The sequence below is a fragment of the Talpa occidentalis genome, unplaced genomic scaffold (genome assembly GCF_014898055.3).
Source record: "Talpa occidentalis isolate TD23 unplaced genomic scaffold, MPIMG_talOcc4v2.1 talOcc4.8, whole genome shotgun sequence".
NCBI classification, from domain to species: Eukaryota; Metazoa; Chordata; class Mammalia; order Eulipotyphla; family Talpidae; genus Talpa; species Talpa occidentalis.
The window spans coordinates 65,626,628-65,649,505 of NW_023605194.1; the positions used below are offsets into that span (position 1 = coordinate 65,626,628).

At 52.5% G+C, this 22,878-nt stretch overlaps 1 protein-coding gene across 3 annotated transcripts; it reads right to left on the bottom strand.

Moving 5' to 3' along the window:
- Nucleotides 1–77: 77 nt before the first annotated feature.
- LZTR1 (leucine zipper like post translational regulator 1) lies at nt 78–21,781 on the bottom strand. Of its 3 annotated transcripts, none has more exons than XM_037497921.2 (21): nt 21,646–21,781; nt 20,357–20,419; nt 17,027–17,083; nt 11,490–11,569; nt 10,952–11,060; nt 10,318–10,401; nt 9,362–9,419; nt 8,590–8,729; nt 6,459–6,660; nt 5,758–5,913; nt 5,255–5,365; nt 4,775–4,867; nt 4,546–4,641; nt 4,306–4,471; nt 3,891–4,060; nt 3,640–3,796; nt 2,862–2,988; nt 2,623–2,772; nt 1,860–1,965; nt 1,693–1,773; nt 78–1,416 (listed from the first exon to the last, which is right to left on the bottom strand). In XM_037497921.2, exons 1-21 carry the CDS (start codon nt 21,708–21,710, stop codon nt 1,300–1,302), a joined length of 2,388 nt encoding a protein of 795 aa, XP_037353818.1. In that variant the 5' UTR covers nt 21,711–21,781; the 3' UTR covers nt 78–1,299. The 3 variants fall into 3 exon arrangements, with proteins under 3 accessions (XP_037353818.1, XP_037353817.1, XP_054546624.1); XM_037497920.2 differs by lacking the exon at nt 21,646–21,781 and adding an exon at nt 21,256–21,516; XM_054690649.1 differs by lacking the exons at nt 78–1,416; nt 1,860–1,965; nt 2,623–2,772; nt 21,646–21,781 and adding an exon at nt 21,256–21,516 and having other exon boundaries at nt 1,700–1,773.
- Between the last annotated feature and the right edge of the window lie 1,097 nt (nt 21,782–22,878).

Here is a 22,878-nt window from a genome sequence, read left to right on the forward strand (position 1 = left end):
TTATACATGCACTGGGTACAGTCAGAAGCGCGGGAGGGTGAGAGAATTCACCAGAGCCAGAGCGGGGAGCAGAGCAGGCAGAAGGACCGAAGTACACTGCTGAGGGGAGCAGCGGGTGGCAGGAGAGGTCTGCGCGCCATGTGGGACCCTCCTCCGGTGGCCAGGGAGCAGCCAGGGATCGAACCGGCGCCGCAGAGGCCGCGGGCAGCCTCGCAACCCAGAGCTCAACCGCTGTGCCACCGGGGAGGCCCAGGGCTTGCTTTCTGTTGGGAAAGGATGCAATGTTCTGGACTCAGCTTCCCAGCCTAAGCCAGAGTCTGGAGTACAGCACACAGCAAGGCAGCAGAAGATGGGGCCAGGAGAGCAGGCCCAAATTTACAGGGTTTACCTGATAGGGGAGTCCCCCACGCCCCCACCCATCAGACTGAGCACCCAGGTCAGGATGGAGCATTCCTGACCATATGGATAGAGAACCAGGAAAGGCTGGCTCCCTGGTCCCAACCCACTGGGTGGTCTGGCCTGTCCTTGGCTCCACGAAGTCCAAAGGGCTGAAGGCCAGAGCCCCACTGGGGACTACATTGGCCAGGTGGTGCTGCTGTGGCTTTAATGGAGGCATTCTGTGACAGAATACTTAGGAACAGATGGGAGGGCAGGGAAGAGTTGGGTGGCGGCATCTCCACTGACTTCACCATAGCCTACCTGGACCTGATGGGTCCACATGGATGGGTGGGACCCCCCCAGTCCCTTTGGAAACTAGGCCTAACCCAGAGTGGATGACTCCAGGGCCTTTCAAATTTCATCTCGAGTCAGACTCCATTTGCCTATACTATTGCCCATGTACAAATTCTCATAGGCAGGAGAGGCCTTTATACCAACCTGGACAAAGGGTGTTAGCATGTGGCCTCCACTTAGGTCGGCCCTTGGACAGGACCCAACAGCCAAATCTACAAGCCCATGCCAGGTCTCTGCTTGGTAAGGGCCCAGAATCAACTCCTTGGCTTGTTTCTTCCACTGTCCCCATCACTGAGTCCTGGCTTCCTACCCATACCCCCTTACCAGGTTAGGGAGGAGCCGGGGAGGGGGAAAGGAGGGCCTTTTTTCATCATCTGCTCTTTGTGAGACCTGTCCTCAGCTGTGGAGTGGGACCTTTGCAGCCCCCCACAACCCTCTGCTCCCTTCAGAGGCTCTGGGGACCCTGTTCTGCCACAAGCCTGAACCTGACCATCAGAGTCTTTGCAGTTGCCAGGGCAGGGGAAGGCGTGGTTTTTGTCCACATGTGAGCCGGCACCACATGGGCCCTCAAATGTCAGCACCCAGCTCTGCACACTGCTTGTCAGAGATGTGGGAGGCCAGGGAATCTATGATATCGAGTAGTAGCTGCTGGCTCAGCAAACGTAACGTGGGCAGCTTGGAGACCTGCAGGAGACAACCAAAAGGCCAAAACATGGAACCAGATCCAGAGTGGGTTGTGGAGTCTTCTGGGGACCCAACCCTCTCTGGGCTTGGGCTGGCTCCAAGGACAGAGTGAAGGGTGGCCAGTGGTGGGCAATCTGCTTGGTTATCCCAAGAGCCCCGTGCCACAAAATAAGGCCAGATTTCATGCACCCCACCACCACCTGACCAAGGTCACCACCGAGGGGGATTGGGTCCTAAAGCAAGGGGGGGCCAAGCATCAGCTGGGAGAGCCCTGACCTTGGTGAACTGGTGCACAATGATGTGCAGGCAGTGCCGCTTCATGTCCAGAGCCTGCGTCTTGTCAGCTGCCTCCAGGATCTGGAATGGAAAACTCCTGAGACACTGCCCCTCCTCTCATCTACACACCCAGATGTCAAGAGGCCAATGGGTGCCAGATGAGCTACCTGCAACACGTTCTGCACCGTCACATTCATCTCCAGGTTCTGCTTGCAGTACGCCTGCAGCCGGTTGTTGTAGAAACCGTAGTAGTAGGGAGCCGAGAACAGGTAGCTAGGGTCTGGTTAAGGAGCTGCCATCCAAAGGAGCCTGTCCTCCCACCCACCTGTCCTCCCCCAGCCTCCTTCACCCCTCCCCCTGGGAGCTGACTGCTGGAGCCCCTGCCCCCCAGGGGTAGAGAAGATGACAGAGACTGGCTGCCGCCTCCTGTTAGCACAAAACCAGGGGACCCCAACCACGGGGACTGGCACGGGACTCTAATCCAGGCAGGTCACTGACTTACTCTGAATGGGCTCAGAACCATTTAAGGGGGTAAAAGCCCCATTCAAAATCCAAAGAGGCCCACTGAACCCTCTCCCAGGAACATGCCCAAATGTACACGCAGAACTGTTCCTCAGCCGCACAGCCTCTGAAGGGCATCCTCCACACCGTGCTCACACCCCGACTCAGGGCATGTCATGAGGAGCCACTCCACATCTGTCTGCTCACCTACTGGACAGACACAACCCCTCTCTCCAGTCATGAGGGTCAAGGACCCTCTCCTATCTGCACACCCCTCCATGCTGGTGATCAGCTGCTTCAGAGAACCCTGAGAGCACTGGGTGCCAGGAAATTATCCAGCTGGAAGGGAGCAACTGGGTCCCAAAACACCCAAAGAGGGCGCTAGGACTCCTAGTGGTGACCCAGGAGGACCCTCAAACGTGAGGATGCAGCGAGTCCTCGGGCGGCATGTTGACCTCACCGTAGTAGATATAGCGCAGCATGGATTCGAAGGCCTGCCTGCTGGGCACCATCTCCCCAATGGAGATGTTCACCTGCCCATCCTCAGGCATGAAGGACCGGAACATGGCTTCAAAGTAGCTGCAAGTGGGATGGCGGATGCCCAGCTCTCAGGGGACACAGCCAGCACCCAGGACCTACCCTGCCCTGTAGTCACACCTCTCACCCACCTAGAACGGGCAGCTAGAATGGCTTTGTGTGCTGGACGAGGGTGCCCATCCAGCAGCAGTGTGATATCACAGAACTCGGCGCCTGCCCCCTCCAGGTATGCCTTCATGTCCTGGATCAGGGATGTGCCTGGGGAGGGTGAAAGGAGGGGGACCCTGAACAGGTACCTCCCGCTCCCAGGCAGACCCTGGGCCAGAGGACAGCCTCTGACTGACCTCGGGCCCTGCCTCTGTACATCTACCCACGCTGCTATCCCCAGTATAGTCCCAGAGGCATCACCAGACCCTGTACTCTTCTCTCCCTTCCGAACATGCCCCCCAGTATCTGGCAGTCTCCAAAATTTAGCCACTGACACACCCTGTCTACCCACACATGTCGCCCAGAGCCAGCATCCAGGGCTGGCACAGGCCCCTGGAGGCCTAGGGTCTGCAGTCTGTTCTTATCCTCCCCAAAGCCAGCAGCAGATGTACTTGGCGACTAATCACTGGGTCGCTGAGTACATCACTCACTTCAGAAGCCCTCAGACCTGCCATCCGAGTCAGGGAAAGCAACCTCGCCAGAGAAGTGCCCTGTGTCCAGGGCATGAGTGTGTGTGTATGTGGGGGAGGGGGTGCCTCTTCAACTGAACCACTGCCCTGCCTGTCCCTGCGCTCAGGGGAACACTCTTTGTGTCTCCCTGAAACCCCACCCAGACCTGGCAGGTTCTTCCTTGGCCCTCAGATCTCTGCCCCAGATGAACACCACCCAGGCTGACTCAGGGAAGGGAAACAGGCTTCCTACCAATGTCCACAGGTTGGTCTGAAGGGGTGCGGGGAGGCGGCTGCTGCTTCCGCCGCACAATCTCCACAATCAGCGGTGATGAGAGGCGCTCAAACTCCTTCATCATGATCACCTGGTTGAAGTGGGACTCCTTCACCACGAAGTTCAGGCAGTGCTCCTGGGACAGGCAGGAGGGGTGGGCAGGCAGGGTCAGGCCTCAAACCCATGGGCCACAGAGGAGGCAGGGGCTTTCATGCAAACCCCACACGCACCTTGAGCTGGCCCAGCTGCAGCCTGGCGGCACTCTCACACACTACCAGCACGTTCTGCAGGTCCACAGAGGCCTCAATGTACTGCCGACACAGCTGCTCCAAGCGGCACAGCTGGAAGCTCAGGGCCAGCTTGTACACATCCATGATGAGCAGCACGTCCTCCACATGGCCTGCACGTAAGAGGTCCCTGAGCCTCAGCCACCTCAGGGGAGCAGAATGAGGGTGGGAGGGCCCAGGGCTCCCTCTGTGGCCAAGTACGCACCCAGTTGACAGGCAGGAGCAAGGCTCGGGGTGCCCAGGCAGCGACTCAGCCACACACAGGTGGCGGTGTCCTCTGACTCTCAGGCTGCCCACTGGCAAGGCAAGGCAGCCCACACCCCAGCCCGGGCCCACACTGACCCCACTCCAGGCAAACCTTTCCTCGGGTATTTGATCTTGTCGGTGTAGAGAAACTGCATGAGCACCTCAAAGGGCCGGGCTTCGGCCTCAGGGATGGCCACACGCAGCAGGGGCAGCTGGGTCCCACTCACAGCTGCACCAGAGGACTCCCTGGGAGCCAGCCCCGCCTCTTCCTCTGGCTTCTGTAGGGAGAGGCAGAGCTCAAGGGCACTGTGATGGATGCAGCTGCCTGGGCAGGGTGAGACAGGCACCTCACCTGGGTCAGCCGCTCCCGCACCTGCACGATCTTCCTGCGGAGCCAGCGGCTTCGGGCTGTGACAATGGCCATGTGGCCCTGCACACACTCCTCCTTCTGCAGCAACAGAATGACACTTTGATGGAGGGCATGGGGCCTTTGCCCAGGAGACAGGCCCAGTCTGCCGGGTAGGGGCAAAATCCCTACTCCACAGCTTAGCCGGTAGGCAGGGTGTAGGAAGGGCACCCACCTCACCCAGCACGAACTCCACATCACAGAACTGGCGGCTCTCCCACAGCCGTCCATAATCTTCATGCAGTGTGCACTTGGGGTAACAGGAAAACTGCAGAAGGAGACCCCAGTGTTGCCAACGGAAGCCTTAGAGCCCTTGGGCCACGCCCAGCTCCCTCAATTGACCCTGCTGTGAGCCCCAACCCTCTCCCCCTGCTCCCCACCAAGCCACCTGCCTCACCTGCCCTGCCCTGAAATGAAGTTTCACAGGCATCTCTCAGTCTAGAATCCTCCATCCCACCTGCCAGGCTTCTCAGAAAAGCTGGTATCCCAGTAGGCTTGCCCTGGCTCTGGGTACCCTTGGATGAGCCTGCCCCCACCCCTTGGGCCTTGGGCCTCAGTTTCCCATCATCGGGGGCCCATCCACCATGGCTGGCCCCACTGTGGAGTCAGTCCAGGAAGTAGCCAATGGCCTGCTCTGTGTGTCCATGAGTCCCACCTGGAACCTGTACATCTCCCCACTGCGGATATTGTTGTCCACGGTGCCCCCAAAGATGTACATGGCATCTGAGATCACAGCAGCTGCGTGGAAGAGCCTCCCACTGGGTAGCTGCGTGGAGAGGGGGACAATTCAGCAAGATGTGACAGTCTCCAACAGCAGAGCTGAATGAGGCCCACCTAGCCTGGTTGTGGGCAAGGACATGGACCTTGGGTCTTGAAGGAGGGGCCAGAGAGCAGGCCCCCAGGCACAGCTGCAGGCACAGGGCGGGAAACAGGGTCTCTATGGGCAAGTGGGCAGGACCAGTCCCGTGGAACCACAAAGTGGACAGAGTAAGCACTTGGTCTCAAATGCTGCACCAGCTGGCAGCTAGCCCTTGCCTCACTTGCTGTGAGGCCGCAACAAGTACTTCTCTGAGCTTCAGTCTTCCCACCTGCGAAAAGGGTCACCATAGGACCAGCTTCAGGGGGGGAAGGAACAGTAACAAGGGTGCTGGCCCTCACCTCTGAGGCAGGTGGAGCAGGCTGCTTGGCTGTAGTGGTGCCAAAGTCCAGGCCAAACACATCTCGGGATTTCTTGAAGCCAGCCCGCTCCTCAGAGGCCAGGGAAGGGGCCTCCTCAGAAGCAGAAGCTCGCTCTGGCACCTCAGCCCCGCCAACCTGTGAGCAGGGACATGCAGGCATGGGAGTCATCAACGAGGGCCAGAGGACACATCCCATCCATGCCCAAGAGCACTGCTGGGCGGGTTTGGAAGGGGGCAGTCACAAGACATAGGTGCTGGGAGCATGTGGGCTGAGAGGTTGCTGGGTGCTAGGCAGAAATCAAGGTGGGCTTCCCAGGAGAATGTCCTCAGCACAGCGCTGAGGAAATGAAGTATTAAAATGAAGCAGTAAAATCCCATGGGCTGCAAGATGGAGAATGAGCCAGAGGAGTCCCAACATCAGGCCAGCCAGGGCTAACGACCGTGGGCTTCCTGGCCTTCCTGGCCTTTCTTGCTGACCACTAAAGAGCCTTTTGAGGCTGTGAAGAGCTAGCTGGGGGGAAGAAAGAGCAAGCAGGAGTTGCTGGTGTCCACCTGTGGTTCAGGATCCTGCTGGCCCTGGGCCCTGGTCACCCCAGATGGGTGTAGGGAAGTCCTGGTGGCCCCTAGCTGTGAAGGGTCCATGGGGTGGGGCTGGCCCACCCACAGCCTGGAAGTGCTCACCTCGCTATCAGAACTGGGCTGGACAACCTCCCAGGTCTGGAAATCCACATCATAGCAATGTAGCTCGTTGGGCAGCGTGTTGTCAGCCGCACCCCCAAACACATAAAGGTGGCGGTCAAAGGCCACCATGGTGTGTCCGTAGCGGCGCTGGGGAGGTGGTGGGGAGCCGCGGAGTAGATGCTCAGTGGGGATGCGTGTCCATCTGGAGACAAATGACAGTGAACCAGTGTTAGGTTGGGGCTCCTGGCCTCTGATGCTCCCTCTACTGGGAAGAGCCTAATGTCCCTGGGGAAACCAGCCCAGACAGAGGGAGTCTTCAGCCTGTGTGCCCAGAATCCCTCTCCCCACTTAACTCTGGCACCAGTTCTGTCTGGCTCCACATTGCCTACCGTGGGTCCTGCGTGAGCCCCCTCCCATCCCTCCAGCAGGTAGTAGTGGCAGGGCTGGAGGGGTGGCAATCTGGGGAATCTTAGATTTATTCACCCCACCAGGTAGGACAATTCCCCAGGGAAGCCACCCATACCCCTTTTCCTAATGCTGCTCCTGTAACACTCCAGGCTCTCTAACCACTCCCCAGCACCTCCAGCAAATGCCTTCTTTTCCGAATCAGGTAGGAACCTGACTGGACAGGGTCCCACCCTCTGATTCAGTGTAGACACTGGTGCCCCCATATGCTAGGCTCAGCATGTGCCTCAGTGGCACTGCCAGGGGGGCATTAGTACATAGGCGATCTGCCTGAGCAGCCCATCTCCAGGTGCTGGGGCTGTGGAATGCCTATCTGGGGATGGGGGTGCTCTGGAAGATACCTAGCACTAAACACCCACACCAGCAGCCTTCTGTGTGCCCCTATGGGAGATGGTGCCTGTGTGATGCCCACACTACAGGGTCAGCCCACCTACACACAACCTAAAGAAGGCCAGGGCATATCTGCTCCCCACCTCTGTGTGTGTGGGAGCAAAAGGTAGGGGTACAAAAACAGGCTGCCTAGTGGACTGAGAAAGCAAGTTGCCCCTTGCCAGAGGTGACACATGCCAACCCCACTCCATTGGGTCCCTTTACTGTTAGGGGCCACCAGAACCCCCGATACTCCTCCAGGGCAACTCCTGGTAACTGTGTCTCCCTGGTTTTCTTCCTTCTGTATTCACTCCACTTCCATCCACTCCACCCCTAGCTGCAACTCTGCATCCAGCTCTGGCCTGGGCCCCTCAACTTTCTTGTAAGCCCAAGACAGCTTCCTTGGCCTGCTCCACAGGTGACCCCTGACTCTTAGGCAGCCCTCTGGCCCCAGGTTATCACCCAATACCAGCACCTCCCTAAGAAATCCCTCACAGATCAATCACCTGTTACCTGGCCAGAGCTTGTGTCTGTCCCCTCCCAGAGGCCTGTCTGGGCACACCCAGCCTCTGCTTCCAAACTTTTCCATCCACTTCTCTAGAGGTCTGCCTGTCTACTCTGAGTCCTCTGTCCTGTCCACTGCCCTGAAGACTGAGACGAGGATGAAGCAGCTGGCCTATGTATAGTATGGCTCATCTCTCAGGCCTGGTTGCCCTGGACAGGACAGCTGGCTGGGTGTCAGTGGTTACCTCTGCCTGGGATGCCCTGCCTGCCCGTCCCCCTCCCCAGCCAACCCCCTGGCCTCTAGGACAGCTTTAAGTCTCCTCCCAACCCGCCCTGGCCTACAGTCAAAACTCCTGTTCCCTCTCCTCCACTTGCTGCCTGAGCTAAAGTCTAGCCCATGCCACCTTCAGGGCTCAGTCTCCATCATGGGGTTGGAAGGCAGCAGCCAGGTAAAGCAGAGAGGAAGCTCTCAAGCCCACACACCTCCCAGGTCTGCCATCAGGGGAGATCTATGCTGGGCACATCTGTTATCATGAATCTGTTATAGGACAGGGAGAGGGGCAGACTAACGAAGCCATTCATGGGGCAGGGGGCAACCTATGGCACTCAAAGAGGAGTACTGCCTAGGCCTTATCTTGCTGAACTGCAGCCACACTCTAGCACGCCTGTCGAGGAGTCTCTGACCCACTCTGTACGAAGGGCAGCTTGTCCTGCCACATGCAGGAATGGGAAAGCACAGTATCAGAAGCAGGCACTGGGTGCTGACCAAGGAGCCCAATACAAGCGTACTCACGTCTGGTCCTTGAATTCAAACTGGAAGAGGTTGTTGGTTATCTTGGCTCCACTCTGCCCTGAGAACACAAACATCTTGTCCCGGCACACAGCCACGGGGAAGTTGCAGCAGGAGGGTGGGATCTCGCCACTCTGGGCCACCTGGGGTGGGGGAGGCAGCTCAGCACAGGGTCTGCCCAACCCCGCTCACAAGTCCGCACACTTACACTGCTGAGTTGAAACTATTTTTATTCATGAAACGTCTGTGGATGAGGGTTCATAGATTAATTTCTGCAGAACAGTTTAAAGTCCCAACTCACTCATCTAAATGGGCCCAGTTTTAACAGTTAACAACTCAGGCCGGTTGCCTTGGGACAGGACAGTTGGCTGGATGTCAGTGGTCACCTCTGCCTGGGATGCCCTGCCTGCTCTTTCCTCACCCCAGCCAACCCCCTGGCCTCTAGGACAGCTTCGAGTCTCCTCCCAGGGTAAGGGTTAAAATCATGATGACAGAGAAGAGGAACCCCAAAGGGAAAGACATGAAGCAATCTGAAAGACTACCCAGAAACAGCAGTGGGCAGGTCACTGGGCAGCACTCCTTATATTCAAATAAGGGTGCATTATACCCCAGCTGCTTTAGTAAGCCATGATGTTCTGCCCATCCAAAGCACAGAGCCTTTATCACTGGGTAACTGCCAGTGGAACTTGTAGTGATGGCTGGGCAGGTCAGGGGAGAGCCAGGCCGAGGCTTGGCTTTGGCATGCCCCACCCTGGCCCCCTGCCCCACCCCTCACCTCCTCCCAGCATGTGAGCTCCCGGTCCTGGAGGCCAATGGTCCACATGTCGTTCAATCTGTAGTAGGACAGAGAAGTCAGGATCCCCACAGCAGGGTCTGGTCATCAGGATGGGCCTGGGCCTGGCCAGAAGGGATGGCTCCAAGGAAGAACAATTCAAACCATCACGTGGGACTCTGACCGGGGGACTAGGGTGCAGCCATGTGATGGGAGCTTCATTTAGGGGAGAGTGGAGGCTGCACCAAGTTAACTGTTATGCCAGTTTCCCTGCTCAGCCCAGACAGGAACAAAAGGCCTCATGCACAACATCTAGGGCAGGGCCAACCACTCACCCAGCCAAACCTCCAGGTCTGGGAGAGGACTGTGGAGAGACACCACTTAAAGAAACCTTCACTAACAGCACAACATTAGCATTCTCTATTGAACTGAAGTTTTGGGGAATGCATACATGCTACATGTGTAATTAAAAAAATACAGCAAAGTCAAATTTCTCAGAGAAGAAGAAATACCTATTATACTGGCAAGAACCCTATGTTGCCCTCTATAGCGGAGGGGCTGGGTCTGAGCCCTGCTGCTGCTACCCACTTGCCCACTTGACCCTCAGAGTCACTCCTTACTATGGGCCTGAATCTTTTTACCCAAGCAATTCCAGAGGCTACGTCCACTCTCCCTCCACTCTAATGACACTCGGCTATGGCCCCTATGCCCCGGAGACCTGTACACTCAGACAGCTGAGTGAACATGGACCACACTTGCCACTCATTCAGACTCCCACTGTGGGAGGCAAGTGGTAACTCTATTCACCCCCATCCTGTACATCTTCCTCTTCCCCCCACTCCTTGTCTATATACCCACCTCCTTAGAAACCCCCATCTGAGCCCTCCCCACCTGAACCCTCCCATCAGGCCAGGAAGGCCTGCTCAGAGGCTGGGTACATGGGCCAGGCCACCACCTACCTGGCATTGCCATCATAGCCAGCAAAGATCCATAGTTTGTCACTGTACACCGTGGCGCCATGGGCTGACCTGGCAACTGGCAACCTGAAGTGTGAGGACTGGGTAAGCAGAGAGGTCACCCAGGGCAGACCGAAGCCTCACAGCCCCACAAGGTTTGGAGAAGGACCACAGCCCTGAGAGTCCCACTGGGACTGCCATGCCCACATCTGCTGACACTGGGGCTCTTGGGACTCCCTCCAGAGACAAGGAATAAGTGACAGCTGAGCTTATGAGGCCCTCGGCAGCTGATGAGGGCTTCAAACAGCCATACGGGCACAGAGTTCTTTCCTAGCTGCCACCAAATTATCCAAGGGTGTGTTTGCAAAGCAGGACCACCGGAGCGCCCATCAGCAGGACATTCGGGTGCCTACCATTTCCTGAAAGGAGGGAATCTGAGAGCTAGGAGGAGGTCAGGAACAGGTGCAGCTGTGGGTGAGCACCAACTACCTGTTTCTAACCCCTGTGTGCCCGCAGGCTTCTCCAAGCCTCAGATCCTTCATATGTGATGCAGGATCTGAATCTGGGCTTGTTGCCACCCAAGACCTAACAGGGTAACTGTCAGAACAATCCCAGAAGGCTCCACAAAGTCTCTCACCGTCCTTCAATTTTCCACTCTGTCCACTGGCCAGTTGCAAACTTGTATTCAAAGAGGTCATTTTTATTCTTCAGGTTGGAATTGGAATAAATGTCCCCAGTGTAGCCCCCTGAATGGAGAGAGCAAGAAGCTGTCATACCCAAAGACAGTATTTTAATCTTTAAACCTGGGAGGTGGGGCAGAATCTGATCCTTTTAAAAAACGCATTCTAGGATTCCCTCCACAAACTTTGAGGATGCATCCAACATGTACCTGCCTCTGTGCTGGTACCAGAACCCTGGTTCCTACCCCTGGTGGGAGGGGATCCTAGGCATAGAGGCAAGTAATTCCAATCCTGGGGGGTCCAGGACAGTTAGAGAAAAGAGCCCACAGGGTCCGTCAGTCCATGAGAATCCCCCTGCACCACCCCCCCTCCGCCAATCACAAGAGCTCAGGGAATGTGGGCAGACAATGCTGAGGGGCAGGTGAAGAGGCCGGCAAAGAAGAGCCCACAAGCCTGACACATGGCAAGAGGCCCAGGAGATGAGAGGCAACTCACCAAAGACAAACATGCTGCTCCCGTAGACGACAGCCGAGTGGTGGTAGCGGGGGGCTGGTGGGGTCCCAGTGGTAAAAGCCCTGCAGTGGCATAAGGCCCAGTGGGTGTCAATGGGGTAAGCTATGTATATGGTCCATACTCACAGAAGGCAGCCCCTGCCACCCTCAAGCCTCCTTTTACTTTTGTATTTAGGAGGTAGTACCTGCCTTTTTAAAGCACTGCCCAAAAATTACCAAAAATTAAAAACAAAAACCAGCACTAAAGCTTTTGGCAATCCCTTTGCCAAAAACCCCTGTTCATACTGTGAGGTCTCCACACACCCTTCCTACACATATTTACATCTCAGAGTAATTTTTTTAATGGAATCATGTGGTAGATATTTTGCCACTTGCATTTTCAACAAAACAGTAGAAACCCTGTTTAGAAGACTTATGACTAGGTCTTCACATCGACTGCAACACAATAGTAGGGGACTTAATCTTCCACTTAAATCAACAGATCAACCAAAGAGAAAGTCAATAAGGAAACAACTGGCCTAAATGAGAAATCAGACCAGATTAGATTCATAGAGTACTCTACCTCAAAAAAGGTGAGTATACATTACTCTTGAATGCACATGGAACATTCTTCAGGATACACCACGTTACAAAATAATTGTTATGAATTATTGGCTACAAAATAATTGTTATGAAGACAGGAATAGGGCCTCCCTGGTGGCACAGGGGATAAGGACGCAACCTCTGAGTCTGTCCGTAGCCACTGCAGCATGAGTTCGATCCCCTGGCCTGCCAGGGAGCAGCCCACATGGCACAGCAGACTTCTCCTGGCTCTCCCGCTGCTCCCCTCAGCAGTATACTTCAGTCAATCCACCTGTTCTGTTCTCCACTCTGTCTCTGGTGAATCCTCTCACCCCCTCATACCTCTGGCCTGTACTACAGCTTTTGTATGCATAAATAAATAAATCTTTACAAAAAAAAAAAAAAAAGACTGGAATAATTTCAAGTATCTCCTCTGACTACAATGGCCTGAAACTAGAAATCAACCACCGAAATAAAAAGCTCAAATATGTGGAGACTGAACAACATGCTATTGAGTGACTGTTGGGTTAATGAGGAAATCAAAGGAGAAAGAAAAAAAGAAAAAAACAGGAGACAAATGAAAATGAAGGCACGAACTATCAGAACCTAGGGGACACAGCAAAGACAATGCTAAGAGAAAAGTTTATAGCAATATAGGTGACAAAGAAACAAAAAAGCTCAAATAACTAATCTAACTTTATATCTTAAGGATCTATGAAAAGAAGAACTAATGAAACTGAAAGCCACCAAAAGGAAGGAAATAATAAGAATTGGAGTGGAGGTAAATGAAATGAAAAAGACGGTAAAAAAGACTAATGAGAGCAAGAGTGGTTCTTTGAAAAGACAGAAAAATATACAAACTTCTAGCTAGACTCAAAGAAAAAAACGAAATCCTAATAAACAGTATCAGAAATGAAAGAGGAAAAATTATGAAATAGAAGTTACAACCAGCATCTCAGAAATACAGAGGATCATAAAAGACTTCTATAAAATATTTATGCCATTAAATTGGATAATCTAAAAGAAATGGGCAACTTCTTAGAATCACACAACCTTCCAATAATGAATCAGAAAGAAATAGAAAACTTGAATGGATCAAGTTTGGATCCATTCAAACATTCAAACAGTTATAAGCAAGGCAACTGACATAATAATTAAAAATCTCCCAAATATCAAAAGTCTAGGACCAGCTGGTTTTACTAATGAGTTCTAGCAAACCTTCAATGATAGGTATTAACCTATCCCTCTTATACTCTTCCAAAAAATTGAAGAGAAAATGCTCCCAAACACATTTTATGAGGCCAACACACCATGTGATACACTAAAAGTAGACAAGGATATCACACACCCACACCCACACACAAAACTAGGACAATATCCTTGATAAAAACAGATACAAAAATATTAGCAAACTGAATTCAATAATACATTAAAAGAATCATATATCCTGACCAAATGGGATTTATTCCAAAGATGCAAGGATGGTTCCACATATGCAAATCAATGAATGTAATTCACCACATTAGCAAAAGGAAAGATAAAAATCATATGCTCATATCAGTAGATGCAAAGAATGCATTTCACAAGATTCAACACCCATTTATGATAAAAACTCTCCCCAAAATGGGGCTAGAAGGAACATACCACAACATAATAAAGGCCACATATGAGAAACCCATAATTAACATCATTCTCATGAGTGAAAACCTGAAAGTTTTTTCTCTAATACCAGGTACAAAACAAAGATGTTCACTTACACTGCTAACACAGTATTAGCAGTCCTAGCTAGAGCAATTAGGGAAGAGAAAGATATAAAAGGAATCCAGGGTCTCCCTGGTGGCCTAAGGATTAAGTCTCAGCATGATCACCTCTACAGCCTGAGTTCGATCCCTGGCCAGGGAGCTAACCCACATGTGGTGCAACAGACCTCTTCCATCTCACCCACTGCTCCCTTTAGCAGTGTATTTCAGGATATCTGCCTACTCTGCTCCCCACTCTGTCTCTGGAAAACCCTTTTACCCCCGCCCCCACCTCTGGCCATACCCCAGTTCTTCTAAGCATAAATAATCTGTTTTAAAAAATGGAGTCAATGCTCTTAAAAAAAAAAAAACTTTAAAAAGTGGAATCCAAATTGGGAAAAAAGAAGTAAAAGTACCACGACTTGAAGAAGACATAATATACACAGAAAATCCTAATGATGCCACTAAAAAACTATTACAAACAGTAAATCAGTACAATAAAATGGCAGGCTACAAAGGAATAAAGGAAAATCTGCATTCCCTATATGCAAACAACAAACTAGAGAGAATAAAACAAGAAAACAACAAAAAGAATCAAATATTTAAATCAAATACTCTAAAATCATCTATTCCCACATTCATGCAGAAGCACAGTATTCTACCACATGGGTAAAGAAATTTGATTACTGAATTAAAACCCAATTTATATTGCTTCACAGGGGCTGCTCCTTTTCAGAGTTTTATACTTAAGCAGTTTTTAACAAAAAAGTGTGTTGAGTATTCAGTGATTTTTAAAATTAATCTATAAGTATTGGCTGTATTTTAAAATCAAATGTGAGAGAAATATAGTGTAAACTTATGTGGCATTCCCAACACTCCCAGGCCTCTTGAAGAGAAGGGGCACCATATGGAGTTGTGCCCTCCTGCATGCCAGACTTGCCAGCTGTGGGTCCTTCCGGTGCCCCCTCCCGCGGCAGAACTCAAGTGATAACAATTAAGTCCTTGATGTTCAGCATGGTCAAGGCCCCGAGCACGCGGAAGGAACACCTTGAACCCCGAGAAGATGGCTGCTGATCGTCATCATCATTTTATTAAGTTTGTTTTCTTTGTTGCCTAGCAGAATAAGTTACCCATTAGCTGTTTATCTCTTGACTCTAAAGAATCTACCTGGTAATGGTGTTATGAATGAATTTTCTCATACTTACAACTTTTCCCTAATTCTTTTAATAACTCTAATCTTCCTTGTTTTATGAAAGTGCCTGAGAAGAGGCTCATAAGTTAATAATTATAGACTACAATTATGGAATGTAGTCAGGAAACTTCCCCCAACAGCCAAGACCTCACTTAGAAACAGTCTATGTTATTAAAAGACATCCATGGCGGCCACTTCAAGGAGGTATTGTGAAAAATGTAGTTAATATAAAATCCCAGTGACAAACTGACGTCATCTACCTACATGGTAAGAAAAAAGTTATTATTAAAGAAAAAGAAAATAAAGCATACTAAATCACTAATACAATATAATTGAGTTAAGGTCGCCATGGAGTTCGTATCCATCACTTTGTCAGGGAAATCAAGGCACTTGTATAGAACAAGAAAAACAGGTTTGGAAATAATGTAGCCATAGTTACACCTCATATATGGTTAACCACATACGCTTAGTTTCTTGTAATCATTATTTAAAAAATTGTACCTTGCTATGGAACACTGCACACATCTTTTATGAAAAACAAGAAAATATATCACTTACGTCATTTATGATTGATATCTTCTTTTGTTGATCTTATGTAATCTAATACTGTTTGAAAATGTATTAAAATGCATAATGATTTGAGCACATTACATTCAGATATTCACTCTAGAAGTGTGTCTGTTTGTCATTTTATGCGCCGAATCCTTGACCACCCCGCACAGTTTCTCATCCCTGAGTCGGCCTTGCTAGTCTACCGCTGCGCCGCGGCAGGTCCTGGGTCCTGATATCCTATCAAAGGAGGGCAGTGAGATTCTACCCCTGAGGGCTGCTGGGGTCTGAGGGGGCTGTGCACCCAGGATCAACTAATTCCATTTTCTGTTTCTCCCCCCCCTACCTCCGCCCCAACTCTGAGCTGCTCCCAGGTAGAGGCTGGACTGAGCTGATAGGCACTAACATGCAGTCCTCAAAGAGGACAGGAGTCTTGCCCAAGGCCACACAACTGAGGAGGGCATCTGTGGGAGGAGACCAAGTCCCAAATCCTACCCACTGCCTGTGTGGGGTCTTCTGGCAGGGCGTGAGCCCTACAGAATATGGGGAGAAGGGGAATCACTGCCATGACCTCAGGCAGTTCCCTGTAGCAAGAGTCAATCCCAGTCAGACCCATCAGTCCATGACCACACAGGTGGGATTGACTCTTGCTACAGGGAACTGCCTGAGGTCATGGCAGTGATTCCCCTTCTCCCCATATTCTGTAGGGCTCACGCCCTGCCAGAAGACCCCACACAGGCAGTGGGTAGGATTTGGGACTTGGTCTCCTCCCACAGATGCCCTCCTCAGTTGTGTGGCCTTGGGCAAGACTCCTGTCCTCTTTGAGGACTGCATGTTAGTGCCTATCAGCTCAGTCCAGCCTCTACCTGGGAGCAGCTCAGAGTTGGGGCGGAGGTAGGGGGGGGAGAAACAGAAAATGGAATTAGTTGATCCTGGGTGCACAGCCCCCTCAGACCCCAGCAGCCCTCAGGGGTAGAATCTCACTGCCCCCCTTTGACAGAGGAGGATATCAGGACCCAGGACCCACAGCTGGCAAGGCTGGCATGCAGGAGGGCACAACTCCATATGGTGCCCCTTCTCTTCAAGAGGCCTGGGAGTATTGGGAATGCCACATAAGTTTACACTATATTTCTCTCATGGTAGTCTCTGGCCTGGGAGACAGGCCTGATAACTGGAGGACTCTCTTGAAGCACAACTTGAAGACTGGCAACTGAATCAAATAGATCTCCTTAATTGGCAGAGTTCAGAATAATCAGTCATAGTCCATGGACTGGAAAAGAAAGCCAAGATACATAGAAAAACGCTCAGAGTGCCCCTGGGCATGTCTTCCCAGTGACAACTACCATCTCTCGCTTGGAGCTTCTCTCTAGCCTTCCACAATGAGCAAGACTTTGACTGTGGCAAGCAGGGCCCATCAGAGTGCTGTTCTGTTGTGTTGCAGGAGAAAGAGCAGGGTCCTGGAGCATGGCAGCCACCCACCTGCACCAGGAGCAGTCCTTCACATCGAACCGCAAGAGGTCGTTGAGCATCGTCTTCCTGAAACACAGTCAGAGAAAGGTGGATTTGACCCAGGTCAGCTCTTCAGGTCATTGCATTCCCTCCCCCACCCCCACCAGGACCACAGAAATGGACACTAGAGCCTGAAGGAACTGTTCTGGGGGGGCTTTGCCAAGACCAGGTAACCAGCTGATGCCTGACAGACAAGAGGTGACTAAAATGGATATTCCCCAACTTGTTGTGGGCACCAGGGCTGCAGTGGAACAGCCTGCCTAGGACAGGACCAAAGCATAATTCAGGTCACCCAGTGGCTGACTTGAGTGCTAACACCTCACACTTGAGGGACACTTGAGGGATCCTGCATCCCCACCTCATGACCAGTCACAAATCTCAACATCTTTGTTGAGATTGTGCCACCACAATGCAGATGCTCTGATCATCCTGACACTATTGAAAATCTAATGTACAACTACACTAAAGATATGATAAAGTATGGGGCCTCCCTGGTGGCATGGGCAGTTGAGCGCAGCGCTGTGAAGCTGTCCACAGCCTCTACAGTGCGGGTTCGATCCCGACCAGCCAGGGAGATACCCACATGGCACGGCTGACCTCTCCTGTCTCACCTGCTGCTCCCCTCAGCGGTGTATTTCAGTAGATCTGCCTGTTCTGTTTTCCACTCTGTCTCTTGTGAATCCTCTCACCCCCAGCACCTCTGGCCTGTACCCCGGTTCTTGTATAAATGAATAAATAAATTAAAAAAAAAAAGACACAAGCTATGAAGCTATGCACAGCCACTGCAGCAAAAGTTTGATCCCCGGCCAGGGAGCTACCCACATGGTGCAGCAGACCTCTCCTGTCTCACCTGCTGCTGCCCTCAGCAGTGTATTTCAGTCAGTCTGCCTGGTTCTGTTCCCCACTCTGTCTCTGGTGAATCCTCTTACCCCCAGCACCTCTGGCCTGTACCCCAGTTCTTTTTTTTTAATACTGTTTTTGTTTGTTTGTTTGTTTGTTTTTATTTATTTATACAAGCACTGGGTACAGTCAGAAGCGCGGGAGGGTGAGAGAATTCACCAGAGCCAGAGCAGGGAGCAGAACAGACAGAAGGACCAAAGTACACTGCTGAGGGGAGCAGCGGGCGGCAGGAGAGGTCTGCGTGCTATGTGGGACCCTTGCCGGGTGGCCGGGCATCCAACCGGTGCTGCAGAGGCTGTGGGCAGCTTCGCAACTCAGCATTCAACCGCTGCGCCACCGCAGCGGGATGCCCTGTATCGTAGTTCTTGTATGCCCTGTACCCTAGTTTTTGTATGCATAAATAAATAAATTCATTGGCCACCACCTAACTATTAACTATTGTACATAAGAGTGAAGACAGGGTTCAAGCCAACAGGAGCCTAGCACGTCCTACATGCCAGACCTGTCCAGTCTGCACCAGGTATCTACACTCTCCTCCAAGTACAAAAGAGAGGACAGCCTGGGAGACAAAAGGCCTGAAGAAGCCATGAGGCCAGGAAGACAGGAGCTGCAGCAGGGTTGTACCCAGTCAGTCTTTACAAAGTTACCACTTTGTAAGATGAATAATACCTGTCCTGTTTCCTTAGGGTGAGTTGTTTCTGCTGTCTGCCATAAAACTGTTATGCAAAGAGCCAGCTACAGATCTCACCTGGGGATGTTTCTGCCTACCACCCTGTGCTGGACACCAGGACTTTGCAGGTTTGGAAGATTCTCCTTAAGGTTTCAGTAAAGATCTGTGGGCAGATGTCTCTTGTCTATTTATTCCTTTCTGTGATATTTATTGAATTGCCTGGGTGATGGGATACAGGCCCTGCACTAAAAGAGGAGAGATAACAAACATCTGCATGCTTCAGGGGGAAATGGAGCAGGTAAGGAGTATTAGAGGGGGGTGGAGAAGAGGTGACAGCTGCCGGGTGATCTGGTGGCCAGGGAAGCCCTCAGTCATAAGAGCATCACAGGGGCAGGAAGGGCAAAAGGAAAAGACCAGTGAAGGCATGAGCAGAAAGGTACTTGATACAACCAGAAGAGAGCACCCCAATGGTGTGGCTCATTGCAGTGCAGGATGAGGACAGAAGAGCAGTCGGGGAGCATGTAGGACCTCAAGGAGCTGGAGCTTTCAGTGAAATGTGGGGAAACATCCCAGGATTATGAGCAGAGGAAAAACATGCTCCAGCTTGCATTTTCAAGTTGATGGCTCTGGCTGCTCAAAGGCAAAAAGGCGGTGGGGGAGACCAGCTGGAAGCAAAGGGGCATGCTCAGAGACCCATCTGCCCAGTCTGCAGGTCCACCCTAGGTTCTGCCGACCTTACCAGAGCCAAGTCAGCTGCCCCAGGGAGTTCTGCAGGACTGAGGCTGCTGCACCCCTCAGAAGCCTGTCCTGCCTGGGTTTTAGGCAGGTACTGCGGAGGAGAGGTGGGCACAGGACTCACCGGTAGGATAGTTCATGCACAAACACTGCACCCTCAGCACAGGGAAACTGAACCCCTCACAACCTGTATCCACTGACCCCAGGAGCACTCTGCACACACAGGACATATGGCCACCCTCTGTCTAATACAGGGGAGGAGACCACAGTGTAGTTAATGCCATTAAGCTGCCTGCCCAAGCCCAAAGCCATAAAGTGCTAACTTGAACTGAGTCCTGCGTGTACAGGAGACCTAGCTTCAGACCCACATCTAGCACAATAATAAATCAATGAGGGAGGGAAGGCCTGTCTAGGTCAATGTCTAGGCCCAATGATGTTCTGTACTCTCCCACTTGCAAGTCTTTGCCCACACTGATCCTTCTGCTTGGTACATTCTTCCTCTTTTGCCAGCACATTACTAGTCATCTTCCAGGTTATCAACCCCTCCAGGAAGGCATTTCTGAGGAAAAAGTCTTCTCCTAGTAGAGGACCAGCATGCTTGTTATGCCCATGCCCATAACCTGATATAGCCCAGCCTACACTAGGAGTTTTTTCCCCTCCATGTAGGTCCAGCTCCCCTGTATCTTTTTGGCTGCCATACAAATACGTGGATGCAGCACAGAAAGAAGTGCCTGAAAGGGCTGATGTGTTTCTTTCAAGGTTACATACGTTCACTCAGAAAAAGAGGGCCACTTACATGTACAGAGCATGTGCTACCCCCTACTCGATGCTGTACTGAAGGCCTTGAGTGCAGCAAACCTCATGGAATGGGAAACTGGGGCTAAGCACTTAACTAATATCTGAAAGAATAGCAGTTGCACTACAGATGCCCAGTCTCAACCACCATGCTTCTCCTTTCCTGGCTTAAATAGCCTGATGCTCTAACCCAAACTCACCCATTGTCTCCACCAAATACGTAGATGGCATCTTTATAGGCCACCACTGTGTGCTTGCTGCGCCTGGAAATAAAGGAAAAGTGGACAGCAGTGAGGCCAGAACCCTCCTGGGGCATTCAAAGAATGAAACTAAGCATGGGTGGTCCCAAGAATTGGGTAACATCTCACAATTAGCAAGATAGATAAAGATCCCCCAAAGGGCTCTGTCTGTGGAGCTCTCTGGCACTGTCCTGGGAGTCTCTGAACTCTCACAAGCCACTGCGGAACAAGTGGGACCCCAAACCCACAAATACAAGACCGACAAATACAACTTAACCTAGTATTCTTCTCAGGGCCACCCCCCTTAGAAACTTACTCAGAACCTCCACCCCTGCCCTGTGAAGGTCCATGCAGCAGGCCAGAATGCAAAAGCCTACCCAGAAGCCCACCTGGGGGGCAGGAATGCGGATACCTGCCTGGAGGACTCAGACAATGAGCCTCCCCCCTCCCCCTACGAGTCTCATCTCAGACAAAGAACCTCTACCTGCCCTACAAACTTTTCCCCCGTTCGAGCCCAACTACCCACCTGATCTCTCCTCACCCTATAAAACCCTGCTTCCCCCTAGCAACGTGCGCGACTCCACTGACCCCCGCCTTGGGTCTGTGAGGTCCGCCCGGGGCGCAATAAACTTTCCCTCCCTTTGAGAAATGTAGCCTGGCTCTCCTTTTCTTTACCGCGCCGAACCTTTCACCCTGGACACGGTCCTGGACACCATCACTCCTCCCCCACCCTATTACCAGGTCCCTCCCCAGGGCACCACGTCCCCGACCTCGCCACTGGCCCCTGGCCTCGGCTCTGGGGACCCCCCCACCTTAGAAACCCTCCCATAGTCCCCAAGATCCCCTGACGCTCGCCATACCGGGCCCCCACGAACTCGTCGCAGGGAGGGAGGCGCCGCCAGCGATGCACGGTCTCGAAGGGCCCGAAATTGAGCGTCAGGTACTCGACACTGTCCGAACAGCTGTGGTCAAAGTCCACGCTTGGGGCTACCTTGGACCGCGCGCCGCCTGCCAGGGCCCCAGCCCCAATCGGGCCTCCAGTGCCGCTCGGCCCAGCCATCCAGTCTCCACGCCGATCGGTCACCGGGTCTGCGGGACTCGCGGCCACCGCCCCGGGCCGCCCAAAGGGACTACATTTCCCAGAAAGCCCTGTGGCGCAAGCGCGGCACTTCCGGCCAGTGCCGCTCCGGCCGGCCGGCGCTTCTCGCCCAATCCAGAGCGCCCCGAGACTTCACGGAGCAGCCCCGTACCTGGGCGGTCGCCACCAGGCGAGTGGGATACACATCCCGCGGAGTACTGGCGCCCTGTTTCCCATTTCTGGGAACGCCGCCCCAGTCCCGTCCGAACTGCACTTCCAGGCGCCTGCCAGACCCACCCAGAGATAGGCCCTAGCTCCCGGCATGCCTTGTCTGCGCCTGGCTCGGCCGTGGTGGTCCGCGGCTCGCGGAATCCCAGATGGAGGGTTCCGGGCTGCAGCGGCCTGCGAAGGAGACTTGCTCTCCCCTTTCTCCTTGCATTCTTAGCTTTGGCCTCCTGTGGCATCGTGGCCACGGGACTCTGGATTTGCATTCCTACTTTATTGCAGAACCTGAGCTTCTTCACCTGCAAAATGGGGATTCAGGACTCCGGCTGCCAGAGAAGCATGTCTGTCTCAAGACAGCTTATACAGTTCTAAGGAGGCAAAAGCGCCCAAATAGCCACACATGAGCTGCCTCTGACCTTGGAAGTGTTATAGGGCAGCCCCGATACGAAACGGGGTGCCTGACTGTGGGTCCTCACCTGCGCGCTTAAAAGGACTTATCAATGCTCTACTGCAGGCACACGCGAAAGGTTAATAAAAGGTTTATTTACAAGGGAAGGGCAAATGAGGAAATGGACAACTCAGGGAGAAAAAGTGGGACACAGAGTTTTAAATGCGTCCTACCCGATCCGCCAATCAGGAATCCCAAATGGTACTCTGAGAGCTGGCCGCCGGCCAGGAGCTGTGAAGCCAGGAGGCCAGCCAGAGAGGGACCCCCCCACCACCACAAGGCCCATGTGTTTGGTTTTTATACCAACCCTGGCTGCTTAACTCCACCCTCAGGTCCCAGCCACCTTCCCTTTGGTGGTGACAGGATTTGTCTTTCCCAATGTCCTGATGGCTTTGGTCTGGAGTAGGGGTGGAGTCCACAAAACCTGTATGGGATTAGCTCAGGACATCCTTTCCCCCTAACAATTCCCCCCTTTCACTTTTTGCAGCATTTCCTGTCTCAAGTCCTTTGCAAGTGCTGCTCCTTCTACCTCCAGAGCACTTCCATTCAAAATTCAGATTCAAGACTGGTGGAGGAGTCTTCCCTAACCCCAGGGGCAGATCAGTTGCCTCTCATCTCGGCACTAACAGGCCAAACTTCCTTGGTGTGCCACTGAGTATTCTCTGGTTGTTCCTGTCTCCAGGTCATCTGCTTTTCCCCTCATGAGTATTTTCCCAATTACAGTGGAAGTCA